The sequence below is a fragment of the Phalacrocorax carbo genome, chromosome 1 (genome assembly GCF_963921805.1).
Source record: "Phalacrocorax carbo chromosome 1, bPhaCar2.1, whole genome shotgun sequence".
NCBI classification, from domain to species: domain Eukaryota; kingdom Metazoa; phylum Chordata; class Aves; order Suliformes; family Phalacrocoracidae; genus Phalacrocorax; species Phalacrocorax carbo.
The window spans coordinates 68,019,300-68,039,208 of NC_087513.1; the positions used below are offsets into that span (position 1 = coordinate 68,019,300).

General features: G+C 37.9%; 1 protein-coding gene across 7 annotated transcripts in view; it reads left to right on the forward strand.

The window, feature by feature from the left end:
• The window catches only part of ERC1 (ELKS/RAB6-interacting/CAST family member 1), a 304,598-nt gene that overhangs the window by 45,525 nt on the left and 239,164 nt on the right, over nt 1–19,909 (forward strand). For all 7 annotated transcript variants that reach the window (XM_064458288.1, XM_064458330.1, XM_064458316.1 and 4 more), the window contains exon 3: nt 16,818–17,234. In XM_064458288.1, the coding sequence (XP_064314358.1) occupies nt 16,818–17,234 (417 nt within the window). The remainder of the gene's footprint in view (nt 1–16,817; nt 17,235–19,909) is intronic.

A 19,909-nucleotide genomic window follows, 5' to 3' on the forward strand; every position in this document is an offset into this window, starting at 1 on the left:
TACAGATATCTAAATCGTACTAAATGAATGTAGCTGATTACTGACTCTTGATTACCATCCAAATGGAATTCAGCTATGAAGTACCAGTGGCCTTGGAGTAAATAAACAACCTTTGATACTTCTCCTTTGAAGAAGTTGTCATCTTGTGCTGTTCATTTGTGGATACCACAAGTCAGTGACAGAAACCCAGAATGGATCATGAAACAAGTATTAACAATAGATTAAATGTTTGAGGTTATGATCTTCCTCTCTTTTTCTGTCCACAGGATCGGATATCTTGATAGCTGTTATCTCAGCAGGCAGGACTAGAAATTCAGACACTTGAGAACTGATGTTCTTTTCCCCACTGCCTCGTTCCTGCATTGTACAGTTGAACTTTGTGTGTATCTTAAGCCTGTAGCCTATGTGGTTTGAGTTGTGATTTTTGTGGAGAATTGGCCTTTGCCTGTTTTCAAAATATCCCATTCATCCTTACCAGAGACAACATTACAAGGGCTACCTTGTAATGAGCTGCTTCATCATCATCATCATCTTCTCTGTGTGTGTGTGTGTGTGTGTGTGTGTGTGTGTGTGTGTGTGTATATATACATATATAACTTTGCCTTCTTGAAAACATGCCCTTTTTTGGTGGTTGTTTCCCTGATGGGAAGATTCTGGGTTTGACAGTTTCTCCTCACAGTCTGTTGTTCTGGGTCACTAGAATGTGTTGTAACAGAGCAGAGGGGGAAATTTCTAGTTTGGGGAGAAACTTTCTCTGTAGCATTTCAGAGAAACTCTCCTTTGGGAGACCCACAGAGCTGCAAGTGGACTTCTGTTCATACGTTTGTTAAGCGTGATGCTAACTGAAGTGTCCAGCCAACAGAAGAGTGTTTAACTCTCCACAGTCTTTGGGCTCTCTGCTAATCCATTCAATAGGCAGGTACTGCATGCAGTCACCTGTAGTGTGATGACAGAGATGGACAATCATTTAAAGAAAACAGGAATGATGTGAATGGGTATTATTTGAAACGTTCAGTCTGTGTTTATGTTCGCCTCCTGTATGTCTTACCTACTTTTATGGAGCCCTTGTCTTATTTTTATAGTATCTCTTTAAAATAGGATATCCGTGTGGTTGAGGAGAAGGTGGTAGCTGGGAGGAATGTGGAGGTCCTTCATAAAACAAGTGGTGGAAATGGAGGGATTGGGCACGTACTTAGGAGATTCTGTTAGGGTTAACAGTCTCTTCCTTGAATTCTTTAGACAGTGCTTCAGTGCAAAAGATTGCTAATAGTGATTAGTCATCTCTTAAACTTTACATGCAGAGCTGTGTTGGCAAGGAGCATAAGGCAGTTCCCGCTAGTAAAAGCCGTAGCTATTAAATAAAACTTTTAGTATTGATACAGTTTTCCTGGCAAGGAGTGGTAGGATGTCTTAGCGTTTACCTCTTCCCTGACAAGACAGAATGAGGTAGAGGAATTTTGAACTCATTGTCTCTTTATACTCATCAGACACCCAGCTTGGGGTTCAGCTTTGAGAATTAGCATGTTTCCTCTCTTAAACTGCCTATAGGCAGTTTTCTTGGATCATTCTTCTGTAAATAGATGGAAACATATGATCTGGCTGTCTCTGTTCTTGCTGACCACATTGTGTAGTTACTAGACTTATTGTAAGTAAAAGAGGTGTTACTGAAATCTCCCATGCAGGAGTGGTTAGGGACTAAGGCTTTGGAGATTTCTTCAGTGAAGCTTCTACACCAGCCACAATTGGGAAGTCCAGTATGAGGCTACAGTTTCTTGTTGATTTTCTGGTATAATCAAGCTCCTTGAAAAAAGATGTAAGTTTATTGGTAATGCTGTTTTCATCCTTTCCAGACCTACATAGGAACTGCTTTCAGTACTTCCCATAAAAGAATCCTGTTCTTTAAGGATTTTTATCTGTTGTTTCTAGAGTTGATTTTGATACTGAAATCAAGAAACTGGCATCTAAACCTTTGGCTTTTTCTATACTTTCTGTTCCTTTGAGATATAGCCAGTCTTGCCACTGAGGAGTACTACTTAAACATGGACAATGTTTATATTAGAAGTGCTTCTAAAACAGATGATGAGGCTGAACATATGTATGTAGGACTTTGTTTCTTAAGGTTTGGTTGGTAAGCAGGAACTGAAAGGATACTGCAGTACCTTTTCTCATGTAAGACAACTGCTTCCAAACTTTCACATTTTTGTCAAAAACATCTTTTAAATGTTTTAATTTTTTAAACTTTAACTAAATCATTCTTTGCCCATGTATTTTTTTCTACACTAATTTATAGAGAGTGGCTTTATTTTTAAGTTATTTCTAGTTTTATTATTTATATCTTGGCAAAGAAAAGCTCTCCATAAATTTTAGTGTTGGCTTCTAAACTCTGCTATGGAAGTGAATAAATGGATGCAGTGGATCAATGGAGTCATTGGTTCAGCTTTAGATTAATTACTCAGCTGTTATCTATTTGTTTTACATAATTAAATCAACCATCTGTTGGTTGTGAGGGAGTCAAGGTTCTTGTGTTACTTTTTCTTGAGAAATAAAGGGAATTTTTCTCTCAGACTAATTTTGGATAATTGTATTTTTTTCTCCTAAAATCACTTACCAAGAATAGTTACGTTTTCATCTAAGATACTGTAGCAGCGTAGTTGTTTATTTTTGGTGACTTAATGTTCATGATATATTCCTATCACTGAAAATGTCTTTAGAGCAGACAAACCAATAAAAAGTTGAAACTCATTGAAACTTTTCATTGAAAACCTTGAATGCTGTTGGTTAAGTGTCTTTTGAACTATGGTCTCTAATACAGATTTTGCTATGGCGAAGGAGAGAAATATGAGAATCCGTAAATGTCTTAGTCTTTCTGAAGATTTGAATCACATTTTCCATTTATTTTAGTAGTATGAGAACGTAGACAAAGCTTTTGTTTGGGCTGAATAAATACAGTTGCTTTTATGTAATAGAGGCAAGAGATGAGCATCATCTTTATTACCTGGCTGTGGATGTTGGATGTGTGAAACTGAAAGGGTAAGCAAGGCTGCTGAAGAAGTGGCGTGCACAGAAGCCTGCATCACGGGAAATCTTGGCCTGAGTGAAGTTGCTGGTGAGTTACTGCCAGTCCTAGCAGTTGAGAAGCACAGGAAGGTTATTGTATCATGCCACTGCCTGGTGTCAACAATGAGTCATAGATACTTCTGCTGCAAGGAGAATGATGCAAATAGATTTCAAGGGTTAAATTCTTCCTCAAAATAAATTATCGAAAGTTCCAGTAACGCTATCGGCCTGTCTTCTGGGAAAATTAAGGTGAGTGTCTAGGTGCCATTATGCCTAAGTGTTACTTCATTATTATATCAGTAATACACAGATTTGTTCCAAGGAAATTTTTTTATTTTCAGAAGAGAGCTCGGAAAGAAGCCTCATATTAGCATCAGCCTTGACCTTTTGTATTTACTTTAAAATAGACGCTAGAGATTGTAACAAAGTTGTACTACTCATGTCTATGTTACTGTAATACAACTTTTTCAGGGTACAATAAAGTATTCTGATGATCTGTATGACAATACTTCCCCTTTTTTGAGGGGAAAAACATCTCCAAAGAGTGGAGTTGTAGAGGCCAACTCAAGGCTTGTAGAAAAATAAAACATCTTGCTTAAATTAGATTAAATGACATAGCCGAGAGAAGGGCAAATGAACTTTTAGATCGAAACCTCTGGGTTTTTTTATGGGAGGAAAAGGGACAGAAGCAGCAGCTTTAAAGCTGAGAACAAATTTAGAAATTTTACGCTTAGTAATGCTACTCAGTTTCAGTAGAAAAAATTCTGGCTGGTAGCTGTAGATAAGGAGGGGATATTATGGAGGGAGTTCATTACAGTAACTAACTCCTGTGAGACAGAATTGTCTGTGGGATAGTGAGGAGACAGCTGTGGGCATGACGTGGGAAAAAATAAAATATGCAGTAAACCAATACTGAATTCTAAAAAGACTAGATATATATAGTCTTTTTTATCTAGATAGATAAACATAGATTTATCTATTATAGACTAGATAAGATACTGTTTTTAAAGAACATAATCAAGTGATTATGTTCACTGTATTTGTTCTTTGCTTCTATATAGTTTAAAAGATTTAATACAAAAACAGCAAAGCCTAAAGAAGGAGTAGTGTGCTGAAAGCTGTGTTTTGGTTTATCGGCTGGAAGAGTTATCCCCTCTCCATACAAATCTTGCGCTCAGACCTTTAGACCATGAGAACAGTAATGCTTTCATGAAAGCCTTCATTCATTATTTATTGCTCTCAATCCTTTTCTGCTTTAACAGTTTGATTCACTATTTATACTGTGGTTGTGTTTAAGAGTTGGTATTGTATTATTCTGGTTGTTACACCAGCACATACATCAAACTGACAGTTGCTGCCTGAAGGATTGATAATCTAGGTTCAAGGAAAGCAATGGTGAGGAAGTGATATGATCGTGATTTTTGACTAATAGAAATGTGGCTGTGTCATTTGCTTAGCTGTTCTCTAGAGCTTTTTAAAAAGTTATTTTACTTTAATCTTTACTAAGGAAAGGTTACATTTGTAAGGTATTAGTCCCCTATTATATATTCCATTCCTCTGACAGTAGCTGTGGTTTGAGTTTATAAATCCCTCTTCACTAGTTTAGATAGTGATTTTTTTTTTAAAAAAAAGCTTTTTTTCCACCCATTCTGCATAATATACCGTATGAAGTAATTTAATAACTGGTTATTTTTTTCAACAGCTGTCACTTAAATTAAAACAGTTAAATTGCCACTGATATATTTTTTTTTTAATCGTTCATGGTAGGTTACTCAAGAGGAACTGTTCTGTCCTTTCCTTGAAAAAAACGGAGTTTTGTTTTTAGAGTAGTATATCATGTTAACAGCTATCCTTTTACATTTATTGAATATTTTATATCAGGATTTTTAATGAGATTTTTCTCCGAAAACAAAATCAGAATAAAAAAAATGAGCAAATTTCTAACTCTGACCAAAAAAAAAAAACCCAAACCCATTCTTGCAGTGGAATGCTAAACTTTAAAAGTGGCTTTTATTTTGTGATATAGGGGTGGAAATTATTTAAAAAGAATGATATGACTAAGGTACGTAATGTATGAAATTAAAGTGCACACATAAAAGGTGTTCTTTTGTGAAAGTCTTATAAATTGAAATAAATGCTAGAAAAAGATAAAATTGTAGAAATCTTTCATAAGCATAGCTAGAATCAGAGAGACAGATTTGGGGGCATGATGGATTTCTGCTTTCCATTTCTTGGACTAGTGCGTAGTTCAGGAATTTGGGGCACTTAATTCCAGTCTTGAGTTTGTAAATTGTCTGCTGACAATCTCTGTAGCAAAAGTATCTCAAAGCAGTGGCACTAACAGACTGTTTTAATCATGAGTAAAACATATGCCAATGTTAGGTGAAATTTAAAAGGAATGCAAGTATTATGAAAGCCAGGATTATGGGGTCATTTCTTAGTAATATCTTCAGGGTTTCTCTGTTGATGAGGTATACAAGCCTACTGTCTGGTAGAGCTCATCTAGGCATCCATTTGGGTGAAAAAAGAGCTAAACTCTGCTTCATTTAACTTTTATTTAATTTTTGGTCTGTGTCCTGACTAATGAGTACTGTCTGCAAAAGCTGCAAGAAAGGGGTGTGGGGGCGGGGGGCCATATAAAATTATTTCTCAGGAAAAGCACAGCAAGTTGTTCTGAAGTGTGCCTTAATTGCTGCATTTAAATATGTATCACCATTGGCCCTTCAGCCTTGCACTCAGATGGATTAGAAAGAGGGAGTCCCCTCCCTAATTGTTTATAGGTGCCAGAACATACCCAACAGATGAGGAGTATCTGGGCCTTCAGAAGACACCTTGTTCTGTTTCCCTGAAATAAAATGCATAACAGTAGACAAATGAGCTTTCTAGATTTTTAATGCTGCAAGCCCTTTTCAATTTTTTTTTTAGTTCTGAATTAACAGACTCTTATAAAACATGTAGCTCTGAGATTAATATCTGTGTTCAGACACTTATGCTGTGCTTAAGCTCTTGCTAGAGTTGACAGATTGACACCCTGAACTCACAACAGGGAATTCCATTCTCCTTTCTGTCTTGACAGTTGTTCATACAGATGTATCAACAGATTAAGATGCTTCTCTGAATAATTTTTTAAATGCAGAGCACTTGGTTACAAGGTGATTTGCATAAATGCACTTGAACCAGAACCAAAAGACTGTATTGTACAGCATTTCTATCCATTTTATCTCTATTTTTGCATATCTTGAACAGTTATGTATTCTCAGTCTGGTGTATAAAGAAGCAAGAGAGTTCAGTCATTGCCCTACAAGAAGCCTAACAGCATGACATACTGCTTGAATGACCATGTAGTAATGATTCATGAGTAAGTAGTTCCTGAGAAGATTTATTAAGAGACAGGATTCGTTCAGTGAGAGATTTACTCTAAATGATTTTTACCAACGCAGTCTATACCAACTGTCCATTTTGATCCATGGGCAATGCAAGACTATTCTATGTTAGATAGTTTTATATTTATTACTGTGAACCTGGATCTCCTTTATGTTCTTCTATCTATTGCCTTGATTCCTAGAGTGATGTGCAAGATTAGAAAGAACAGTTATTAAAGCTTTTCACTGACAAAAGTCGTTCTAGCTGTCAGCTGTGTTGCAGGATACCCATTTAGCTTGTCTGATTCACATTCTGATCAGATGCATTTCTGATGTATACTGTGAAGCCAACTTACTGCACCTGATGGCTTGAGTGTTGGGTGGCTGAGCACTGCTGCCAGAGGGAATTACCTCTTGCTTTGAAAATCCTCATACCTAGCAGAAAGATGTCTGCAGGGAAGAACCACTCTTATGAATGGAAAAATCTTTTCTGTTTAGGTATTTTCATCACATTCTAGGATCCAGTAAAGCTTTTCATAATGAAAATCCTTGAGTTTGTACTTCCACAGCAGCATGTGAGCGTAGCGTCTATCATGATCATGGTACATCTAGGAGAAATGTGAATGCCTCTTATTCAGGTGGGTTGTGCTGGACTTCCTCATTTCCTGTCACTTACCTCTTGAACTCCCTCAAGGGGGTGTTGTGTTGCCTCTTAAAGGTCACAGAAAGCTCCTTTAGAACTTAGTGTAATGTGCTGTGTTCTGCTTTGCCGTCAAAGGTGCTGCTGTCATTTCAGCACAAGGGTAAGTGCCAGAACATTTTGATCAGAGGTTTTTTATATGTTCTTTCACAGGGAGAGTGATTATTGCAGCCATATTCTAAATTTATCCTGAAATTCCAGTAACACATTTGATCTGTCTGTCTTCCCAAAACTCTGCTCAGCATAAGAGACTTGACGTATCCAGAAAAAAAACACTTTCAAGTCTGTTTCTTTGAGTGTAGCCAATATTTGATGGCAGCGAGCTGAGAAGATAACATGTATCATGTCAAAAAGCCACAGGTTTGAAAAGGCTTAGCTGAGCCTCACTGCTGGCTACTGCTGTGGTAAATTTGTTAAAAAAAAAAAGATTTATATTTTCTTCCTGCTTGGATTTCAAAGAAAATGAGAAAAGTTGTGAAGATGGAAGGGATGCATATATTCCATGTGGCAAGAACTTGATTTGCTTGTGAGAACTTCAAGCCCTAATCTTGCAAGATGGACTTCAAATGCTTGCTGCCATTGTGGTTGACTGCTGTGCATTGATAACTCTAAAAAAACCCCATGCTTCATACTTCAAGAAGGGACAATGAATGAGGGATTTTTGGGTGTTGTTTTTGTTTGGGTTCCGCCCCACCCTGTACATACCAGTGCACAAATTATAGTCCTCTACAGTGGCTGGTGATGTACCTGGGTACTGCTCTTGTTTCAGATATCATTTTGGGCCAATTGTGTATGAAAGTCTGCATTTTTCTTTATTGTGGCTTAAAACAAGAAAACCACTTGCAAATGCTTTTCCAGGACACTTGTTTTACTTTTCCTGAAGAATTGATGGTATGGCAAATGTGGGAAGATGCAATGCCTACAATTATGTATGGGATAGAAAGCAGTTAGGAAGACGTATTGGAGAGACTACGAACAAGTAAAGCAAGGATGAAAGTATTACCTTGACATAGCCAAACTGATACCATCTTCTTGTGAAACAGTGGGACGAGGTGTTGGGCATACAGATCCTCCATACTCTGTAGTCATCTCACTAGGATGACTTTTGCCTTGCAAGGTTGCCATCGAATCAGCAGAAGGAAAATTATAAGCAGGCTGGCAAAGTCTCATTCTTCACATGGTCTGTGCAGCTGAAAGGCAGCAGCTAGTTTTTGCTGTTGGTTATCTCCCTATCTTGGATGAACATTGTGCAAAGACTCCATTGGCAAGAACCTTCCATGTGTCGCAGTACAGCCGTATGTTGTTCATGAGTTCCTGAATGTCACGTGTTCTGTTATTTGACAGGATCAAGTCCTTCGTGCAGTCTTCTCGCATTTACGGCCCTATCTGGTCATCTGATGCTTTTCTTGCTCAATAAAATGTCTTGAAAATGCCAACAAACAAAACACCAGTAAATTTCAGTGTTTTCAGATTGCTGGTGAGTCACTGTCCAGGTTTTATAGTTCAGTCTGATGAGGCTAGCAAATATTTCATTTCTTCAGCAGACCAGCCAAGTATCGGGCTCTTGAGGTCTTACCTGGACAGCAGCTCAATTTCTGGAGGCACAAGTTTGGAAAGATCACTGACCACTATGGTCATCAATCCATATTCTCTGAGCATCTGGTAGTTCATGAGATCTTCCACTGTTGCTTGCAAGTGAAGGATGCCACTATGCTGCATTCCAGATTGACAGGAAGAAGAAGGCATTGTATTGCTATGGGCAAGCAGAAGTTGAAAAGCTTACTGTTTTATATTAAAACTAACTCTTTGAAATAGTATCAATCTATGTATCACAGCCTACCTTGTAATTGTTTCTTCGGTCCTCAGAGTCACAAGCTTGAAGTATTCAAAAAGCTTTAAAGATCATGCCTCTTCCATAATTTATACCCTTGCATGAGAGGTATAGGTTTTATGCATACAGATGCAATTATTCAAAATATTTCAGTCAAAATGTTGTGGGACCCATGCATGTGTGCACTGAGATTTATAGTGTAATCTCTCCAAACCAACTAGTATAGAAGAGGGCTTACATTTGTGGAGGGGTAGGGGGAAGGTGATGTGGATAAAGTAGTCAACAGCTTTCTTGTGCATTGATTTTTTTTTTGTATAGTGCTCTTTCATTATCAATCATCTGCTATTTTTCCTTTTTAGAACGTAGTGTTTATGTATGCTCATATCTTGGAAAATACTGAACACGAGATGAAAGGCTGTGTAGCAGAGCACCTTTTATCTTGGATTGATTCCTTGCATCAGCTAATGGAAAGATATATTTGCTGACCTCCCTAATAGAGGTGACTATTAAGAATATGTTTTTGCAGAAAAGCTCCTAATCTATTAACAAAATGAGTCATGTTTCATATAGACGCTAGTAATTTGAAAATATTAGACATTTATACATATGTAAATGTTAAAATTCTCCTTCCTTCAAGTACTGTAATAATTTTGAAATACTTTCATGGGGTGAGAGGTTCACAAAAGCCAAACATGGCACTTAAGCACTTACTCCGTGGATGCAACATTTAGAACTAATCTATACCATGGATGAAATTGAGTGTTTTGGATACACATGTAAAATTGCATAAGATTGAATTCTACAAGTTCTATAATGCTGGCCCGAATATAGATCAGTCTGGTGTTTGTGTGTTGACTTTTTCTTTTTTACAGAAACCTCTTACATGAGGATTTATTTTATCAACACAGTTTGTGGCAAAAGAAGCTTACACTTGCCAGACAGGGGAGACAGAAACTATAAAGAATTATCTTACTGCAATGTGTGAAACTACGTATATGCAAGGACTCTTGTTTCATTAGCAACATAAAAGCAAATAATCAAAGCTTATATTTGTATATAAATAAAACATATTTAAGTAGTGTGTTGCTAACCCAATTTGGACAGCCTAGGGGGAAATAACAGTTAAAGTCAGTATGGAAATTGTTGATTCTGATGAGAAATTCCAAGTGTTTGCCCTAATCCCAAAATGCCTGTTCTCAAGAAAGATGAGGGACACTTAAAAGAATTCCATTTCTGCACTCCAGGATCATAGCATGCTGACGCTCAGGGTGTGAAATATAGATGCTAGGAAGATTTGCATGAGAAAAAGTTTTTGAAGCATGCTAAACTACTAACCTAGATGTATCTTTGGAAATTTAGACACATGGTAGCTGGGACTAACTGGTATGACTTCGGAAATAATTTCCTTAGTCTTCTATTGTTTACTAGACCATTTGTGATATCTGCCACAGAGCTCAAATTGGTTCGTCCCTTAGGAAGCCAGAAAACTGTTGGTATTGTATTCATAGCTCAAAGCCTGATAGATAAACCGATGTTTTCAGAAATTCACTAGGTTTGCCTACGCTTAGTCAGAATTTTAAGTTTTATCACACATGTAAGTGCACAAATTTCTTCAGAATAAGTTATATTTTTACTGTGCATCAGGTATTGTCAGGTATATCAGTATAGAAACTGCCCACATACATGCTTTATTCCTTGGAAAATATATTGGCTTACTTTTTTTGTCTTTGTAAACTTCTGTAAACTTAAAAACTTTACAATTTAACTTTACAGTTAAAAACTTCAAAAACTTCTTTTCTTTGTAAATAAAACTTCTTTTGCTGCTCCTTGTGTACCATAGGTAAAACCTTTCATGTAGACATTTACCACTGGATAACCGGTGTACTGCATTTATTCTGTTTTACCTTGCAGCCTTTTTATGGACATACCTGTACACTTAGTACAAGGTGATTGCCTTGCAGTTTTGGTTCTTCTGTGGCTACAGGTTTATTAGGTTGTTTCTGATCTGCTTACTTTTGGAGTTTAAATTCATTCCTGCTGGGTGGCTTCTGGTTTGTTGGTGGTTTTTTTTTTTTTGGAGTTTGGGGTTTTTTGTAGTTTTGTTTTTTTTAATACCGACAGGGGTAAAGGAATTAGGGTGCTGCATGCTGCCCCCTTAAACCAAATGAGTCATTTTGTGTGAGTCTAGTTCAGCTGACAAACGTATTACTGACAACTTAAGCTCTTTATCTATAGTGCTTTTTTACCATCTTGCCCTTCTGCTGTCTAAGAGATAATGCTATTTACGGTTGTCTTCAAAATACAAGTTTCTTCCTTTCAGTCTCGCAGACTAAATCCTATTAAAATCATAGCTGTATATTGTATCTAAGCTAAACATTATAAAAATCACTCATTCATTTCCATTTAAATAAGGGTTTTGAAGCCCCTGATCCACCTTACAGGGAATATGTAGCATTTCTGGAATCAGCAAGTTCTGTTTCATCACAGCCCTGCTGGACACCTGACATTAGTCCTTTTTTCCATTTTTTTTGCGTGGGCTGCAGCTGAATGTCAGCAGGTAATCCCTCAGACAGCCAGGCCTTTGCTTCTTCGGTGCATTCAGCAGAATATATTTCCCAGAAATGCCGACAAAACATTAACTCTTTGAGAATGGGAGTGAATGATTTCCTATAGTGACCAAATCCTATTCTAGCGTTTGGCATGCGATCTCTTTCGAGCTGAATGTGGTTCATCTTTTAAATGTTTGGAATTATCCATTGTAAGGAATGTGAGAGGAATTGTCATAATGCAAAAGTTTGTGATTGTGCATGCAGATTTGCCTGCAAAAAAAGCACCTTTCAGTTCTGTCATTTTCTGGTGACGTACATTTGAGGGTAAACCTTACTGGATTGTCCTTCTGAAATAAAATATATTGTAATTACTGTAATTAGAGTAAATATTGTAAATTATTGTAAACGGAGTAGTAGCATTGCAGTCATGATGATCTAAAGACAGAAGTAAGGAAGTGTTTGTAGGTACTACATCTACTTCAGACCTGGAAGGGCTTTTGTAGCTGAAAGCTTCTCTGTTTTTCCCAGCTGTAAAAATAGTTGGCTCAACAAAAGATTAGCTGTAAACTGGCATCTTCGGAAACCTACTTTTTGGTCAATTAACAAATTACATGTGTCTCTTTTTTTATTTTTTTCTTTATCTCTGGGTTGGATCTTGAAAAACAAATACAGAAATATGTGGTAGGTTTTAAATAAATGCAGACCTGTCCTATGTCTTTCCAAGCACTGTTTTCTACATGAAAAACCACTTGATCACTGAGCAGTTTTGCAGAAAACTGCCAAATACATGTACATGATAAAGCTGTCATTGAGTACAGGATGTACTGGTATCGTGGGTTAACAGTAGTAGTAATCAGGAAATTTTTGTTCGCTAAGTTTCTCAATAATACTTTTGTAAGAAACTTTTATTGAATCTGTTGATTTCAGCAAAACTTTTGTTAGGAAATATTTCTTCCCTGTGGAGGGGAATTTCCTATTAAAAATGAGAGTGAGATTAGATCAACCCCTGAGCAGGACATAGACTTGGTCAGGGATGCTCACTGCTAAGGGGTCTCTTGGCTAATTCAGAGAAAGATCTTGGGATGAGATTCATCCTCCCTTTATGACACTGGGATGTGGGAGATGTGGGTTTAAATTCCATAGACAGTCAATATTCAGATATTTGTACAAAGCAGAATCTCAATCCTTCTGTAAGAATATCTTGTTAGAGATCCACCCAAGAATAGCTTATTGCCTACTGACTAGAGCATCATTTGGGATGTACGACGGTTATGACAAAGAGCTTGAACCTTTAACTCCCAGGCTGAAGCTTTTCTAACACACCAAGTACTCTAGTTAGGACGTTTCTTTTTCTCCCTGTCCTTTCCATCACCCTAGAGGAGAATTTTTTTAAGTCGTTGAGTTTGGCAGAAAGTAACAATGCTTCCCACCTCATTGTGACACATTTCTGTGACACAATGTCATATAATTGCACGTTGTGTTTTCTCTTGCTGCTGGGAAAGAGTAGGTTCTTCACTTAATTTTTGCCAGTTGTTGACAGGCATCTCCTGAACATACTGAATTTTTTCCTGGTATTTAAAAAATTAATTTCCCTGGTTACCCTATTTAGAATTTAAATCCAGGAGACTAAGGAGAACTTAACCACAGAAGTGTTCTGTGCCTAGCTGCCTTGCCTCTGTTGCAGAACCCACAGTTCTAATTTAGGCAATTAGACTTCTTTAATAAAGCGTGGGATGGGTTATGTATCTGATTATGATAGTTACAAAGACAGAATCTGCGGTGGAAATAGCCTAAATCAGGCAACCAAAACCAGACGAATGTGCATTTGAATCTTAAACACCATAGCTCGGTAGGTCAAGCTCTGTCTTGCAAAGATGAGTGTAGAAATCCTTTCTTTAAAAAGCATGTCACAATTTAATCCTTTCTTTCAAGATCATGCTAGTAGCAACGGCTGCCGCCTTTTGATCTGAAATGTAGGGTTAGAATACAGGTCTTGGCCGTAGAGTATCAATTAAATTCCTTTTTCTGTCTGTGTTAAAATGTACATTCCCTCCTTCCTTTGGAATGGTAAGATAAATATTTAAGATAATTGGAAGTATTGCTATTCAGGTCTTTCTGTTCTGATGTGTTCTACCAGTTAGAATAAGGAGCTGTGCTCTCTTTAGGCCTACTTTCTGTGCTTTCTGTAAGGCCTACTGAATCTTTAAATATTTCATGCAAAATGGAAAAGCTTCAACAGGGAAAGATGAAAAGAGCTGCCTGCAGCAAGGTTCCCAAACTCACCGATGTAGCAATAGGTACGTTGCATTATCCTGCAACTGCAACAACAGGACTGTTTTGTGAACCAAATATAAGGAACTTCTGTATCATTGGTTCTATTCATACTGTAGGTTGGAAACTCATCTAAGCAATCTGCCAAGGTGTGGGAAATTGAATCCTGTTAGGTGGAGGCGAAGATTGAATCATGTTCTGCTACTTACAGATGTAAATTTTGTGCTGCTGCATGAAAGGCAAACTCTCCCTGCATAGAGCCCGCTTAGCAAACTTTAAGTTGCCCCACAGAAGTAATACAGGCAGAGGAACACCTTTTAGGATTTAGATTTGAAGTGAGCCTGAAGGGACTTGGCTCTGCCAAGAGAAAAGTACATTGGGCGTAACCAGCAAGAGACGTACTAGAGAACTGTGCTCACAAAAATATCTGTGATTTGCAGGTGTAGGTATAATTGTCAGTGAGGCTTAAAGACCAGTTTTCATTACTTGAAAAAGCAGGGAATCCTCAAGGTCTGAAATAAGAGCAATAAGCTTCAAGCAAAGTACAGGTTCAACATAATTGCTTTGACTTTAATTATATTACCTTTATTAAGCTATTTAAAGAAAGTGTGATCGGTACTTATTCAACAGAGTACGATGTAACCAAACTCAGCATTATTTTAAGTATTTTTACTTGTTTATTTCTAGATAAGACAATTTCAACGGTATTTTTCAAGTTTGATTGAGGTCTCTAGTCAGGTCCTAGAAATAGGATTAAGCCTCAGTGGCTAGTATTGCATGAACTTGGAAAATATTTTGCCTTTCTGGGATAGTCACCGTTTTAAAAGTGAAGTCTAAGAAATGGATGAGAAGCTAATAAGACTTGCCTGCTCCTTCAGTGGGAAAAGAATGTTTTCTTTTGAAATGATATAGAAGAGCAGCTATGTTAGCTAAAAAGGTAGTTTATTTATGATGCCAACTAATAAAGGGTATTGTTCTGTTACTCTGAAAATCATAAAAAAAATTTTGAAAAGCAGAGAAAAGAACCAATTTTGCATACATCTTGCATGTTGGAAAGGAGTGGGTGTCAAAAGCACAGAATAATTTTCTGCCGCATATTTTCCATTTACCTTGCACATAATGAAGTTTGTTTTCAGTTGAGCAGTTCAGAGAACAGTGATAGTAATTCATAAGCTCAATGTTAACCCTTCCTCTCACTCTACCTTTTCATTTTTCCTGGGAAACTGAATTCAAGGCAGCTGCTTACCATTTATGTCGGGTTTTGCAAACTGTCTTGTCCTTGTTTAACAGACTGATGGATACCAAGAAATACTGTTTGTCACTGGTATTAAATTTTATTTCATATCATATTTCTGAATCATATAATAGATTTTGGTTCTTTGACCCAAAAGTTGCATGGGGCCTTTTCCAACTTTGAGGGAGATAATTTCTGTGGGTCTGAGACACAGTTTTTGACTTTGTAACCTGAAATGAGATTTCACAGCAGATCAAACGGTAAAAATGCAGGAGTTTGGTTGTGGCGATTTAGTCCATTGATGTTTATAAATAACCCAAGTTTGATTCTGAGACAACACTGAGTAGAGGAAGTAATTTCATTTAGCAGATGATGTGGTCGTTCAGAAGAAGCTCTTTTCTCGCCTGGGAGAAAGGAAATGCTGAAGTGGCTGTATGTGGAGGGGCAGGTGGAAGCATGTGGGAATTTGTTAGCTGGAGGAGCAACACACAGCTGGGCTGTGGGTAAGTAGGGCTTCTCAAATACAAATAGAATTAACTCATGTGTGGAATTGTAAAGTTAGATCTACTGAGGCTATTGTTTAACGAAATGTAAGAGTATTCTCTCACTACTGCTGTTGTCCTACTGACTTTGTTGGTGCTGTATAGATACAGATGAGACAAACCTTTTCTTGAGTGCAGTACGTTTTCTTTTACAGCTTGGTCAACATATATTAAATGAACAGATGTAGCTGTTTTGCCTATCTGCACACTGACACGTTTGTGGTAGTGCCTCAGTTTGAAGGCTTGGAGGTTGACTGACGTTCTCGCTTTGACAGTGGTTTGGAGAAATGACAATAAATGAAAATTGAAATATTTAATTAAAAAGAAAGATAAAGTGATTTCTAAAAACATTTTTGAAATCCGTATTGATTCCCTTGAGATACTTCTTTTCTTTTCACACACTGCTAAATGTTGACTTGAAAATAAATCTGAGCATCCACCGACACATAAACACAATGTACCTTTTAGAAGAGTAATTAATTATCCCCTCACCTAATATCCATGTATTATGTTATCACGCAGATTCTATAACCTCAAGTGTAGCTTTAGTTTAACAGAATTAGTAACTGCCAAGTATTGTGTTATTGAAATAGAAGAAAAGGCAATTACAGCATCTTAAATCAATCATGAAGCTACTTATTTAAGCTGATTTCAGTTTATGCTGATACCATAAAGGATGGTTCCATTTCCTTCTCCACCAGCTCCTTGCCTGCATGTTCCCACCCCTGCGTTGCACCAGGATCAGCATTGGTGTAGTGACACCATCAACTGGATCAGAGATCTGTCTGGAAAGACATTTTGTTTGGTTTTCATGGGGCTGATTTTCAACCGAGTGAATTTTTGAGGGGAAGTACTCAGACTGAAGTACTGACTTTTGTAAAGAAAATGGGATTGGACTGCCTAAGATAGTAATTCTAGTCAAGGATTTCTTATGCAGAATTCTTCTACAGAGTAGGCAAACATTTGGGAAAAAATGCCTACTGACATTTTCCTATTTGAAATAGTGACTTGCTCAAGTTGATGGATGTGAGAGAGTCACCTGAATAAGAAGTTTCTAGTGTTAAGCGACCTCTATCAGGCATAGGAGGGACTTGAAATTTCTGTAGTATAACCCAGTTCCACCTCAATTCTGCTTTCAAAAAACAACGTTGGTCTCTTGGTGTTGTGGTTTCATCTTGGTTGATAGTTCAGTAGGACTGGCATGGCTCATACTGTTCTCTTTACTTCTTCAGTGAAGGGAATCCTCTGATTTTATTTATTTATTCTTTTAGCATATGCAGATGACTATTCAGGCTCTCCAAGATGAGCTTCGGATCCAGCGGGACCTGAACCAGCTGTTCCAGCAGGACAGCAGCACTAGAACCAGTGAGCCCTTTGTGGCAGAGCTGACAGAGGAAAACTTCCAACGACTTCATGCGGAGCACGAACGCCAGGCCAAGGAACTCTTCCTGCTACGTAAAACCTTAGAAGAAATGGAACTGCGTATTGAGACACAGAAACAGACATTAAATGCACGTGATGAGTCCATCAAAAAGCTGCTGGAGATGCTGCAGAGTAAAGGTCTGTCGGCAAAAGCCACTGAGGAAGATCATGAGCGAACAAGACGATTGGCTGAGGCAGAGATGCACGTGCACCACTTGGAGAGCCTTCTTGAACAGAAGGAGAAAGAAAACAACATGCTGAGAGAGGTAAGTGACCCAGCTCTGGGTTTGTCTGCAATCTTAAGCTCTTCTCTGTCTCCTCTCCATTTCACAGCTGTAAGGGGAAGAATCTTCCATCTTTTCTGTAAGCTGTATTTTACATTATAGACTTGACAGAATTTGTCCCTGTTTTAAAACTTCTTTATGGCTTCCTTGCATGTGCTTTCTGGGGTTTTGTGCTTTAGGCCCCACTTCCTCTGTTGTCTCCATATGAAGCCCTGGAGGTGAATTGTCACACAGACGATTCATTCTTCCGTTCTGTTTTAGTTTGAGAGAAAGTAGCTACCTGTATTTAGGAGTGAGCTGAGAATTCTTTGCCGGAGTAATGGATGATTGCTCTATGGTTTCCATGGAAACAGTCGTCTTGCTGTGAAGGGTATTTGATAAAACTATTAGCTACCCTGGATGCACAGCCAAAAAAAAAGGTTACTTAAAGGGACACTGCTGCACACGTAGTAACCCCTTCCCCCATCCCTCTGAAAACAGAAAAGAAAAACCATTGTTATATCTGTATTGAGCCTTGGAGTAGTACAATGGCAGGCATTCTTCGCTATTAATCATCCTAAACTAATTATAATAAAATATAGGCTACATATAAGTGTCTTAGAAAAATAAAGGAAAATAAATGAGTTGTTCTGTAGCCAGTGTCATTAAATTTCTTGACATTGTTAAATGCATTTTCCTCTTGTCAACCAGCCTCTGAAAGTGTTATATTAACTTCTAAAAGGCAGGTAAATCAGCATGTGTTATGTACGTACACAGGTATGTATGTATGTGTGTGTATTCACTAATGATAAGATTTTCTGTAAAGATTATTTTACGTATCTCTGTAGTTTGAATGCGTTAATTGATAGCTGTACAGGTATGTGTAATGTGTGTGTGAATCCAATGACCTGTTCTGGGTGTTGCATGTCTACTTTGTGGTTCAGCATTTCTGTGAAAGCCTGACACATACACAAGATTTAAGCCCCTCTCTAAGACACCAGAGAGGCAAGGTCTGGCACAGCGGTTTTTGAGATGAGTGTCTGCAGCAAATAAATACTTCTTAATACCTCTTATTTGTATGTTTTCCATGGCCTGACCCGTCATACTTGTGCTGTTGCAAGCATTTATATAAGAAAGCTAGAGCCCATTGCATTTCTGAGCCACATTTAGGCCAGATTTATTTTTTTAGAGCAGTAATCTCTTGAGTGTCTGGAGTGAAGATAATATGATTCCAGAGTTTCTACACTACAGTTTTTCCTTTATTTAGCAACCAATGATAATTCTGTTCCAATTCTTATATCTATTTCAGGAAGAGCCCCAAATGGCTTCCATTTGTTTCTGCTTTAAGTCCAGCAACATAAATGAAAAGCTGGCAGGAGCTGGGTAGTTTTTTAGGAATGTAGTTACTTTTGTTTCTGCTACTGATGAGTAGAGGTTGAGAGATAATAATTCTTGTTTCATTCACACATATCTGGAAATCATTAATCATTTAAATCCTAGCCTTTATGGTAAAAGATTTCCTGGAGAAGGTAGAGATGACTTACTGACTTTGAACGTGCAAATGCTGTTTATCTATCATTTAAAAATTAATTAATCCTTGCTGCTCACCCAGCTCTAATGTATCGAGAAGGGAAAGCTGGGCATACTATAATTTGTAGCTCGAGCCATTGACATGGTGTGAGATCCAGCCTTGAAGCTGAGTACCCTAGTAGCCTTGGAAACATGGTGCCATGGGCAGAGATGCCAAACTATCTCCTTATGGAACTGGGCCACATCAGGAAGGGTTGTCCTTGAGCTCTGAGCTAGACTGAGCTAACTGAACTCAGGCTTGCCTGCATGAAACTCAGGTCTCATGCTTGGGGTTCCAAGAGGCTGGAGAAAATCAGGGATGTTGCTGAACTGTAGCTGACAGCATCCGGCTTCCTGAGCACCAAGTTGCTCTGCTCTGCAGGATCTGCTTCAGAGTTGCTGTCGCTGTTCCACACTTGGAAGTTGTCTTGGTGCAGAACCTCTTAGATGCGCCTGTGTCAACCTCCTCAGCTTATCTTCTATTATGTGTTTATCTGTATTTCCATAGTTTTAGATTATTTTAGCCCTTTGCTACCCCAGATACTAATGATGGAATTTTTGAGCTGCCTTGCAGAAATCAATCTACTTTCTTGGTGGTTCTATATCCAGCATTCCCAGTATCTGGAAAGGCATGCTAAACTCTTCTTTAAATATTGCTGTTAAAGGAAGCATAAGTATCTCGCAGGGATTTGCATGTGCTTGGGAGGTCAGCATTTATACTTGATGTTCTAACACATTAGAAAAGCTGAGAAACTCGAATAGCAGTTTTGACCATCTTAGCTAAAGCAGGTTCTGAGATGTCAGAATCCGCTAGTACTGTTTCTGACTTTACGAGTGTGTTAGGCTTCCAGTAAAAATCTTTGCTGGGAATAGTAATAAAGATCTGCATCTTGAAGCAAAAAGGTATCCCTTCATTTTTCAACTTTGAAGCCTACATTTAATTCAAAGCATGATGTTGAGACTCAAGGTCATCAGGTGGTTTCTTAGGCAGTGCAGGTGCAGTGGCCAGCAGTCTGACCTTGAAAATTAAATGTGAATTCATTGATTTCTTCAGCTATCGCTATTACTGGGATTGTACTGAAGATTGCACTGAAGATTGCACTAATTTC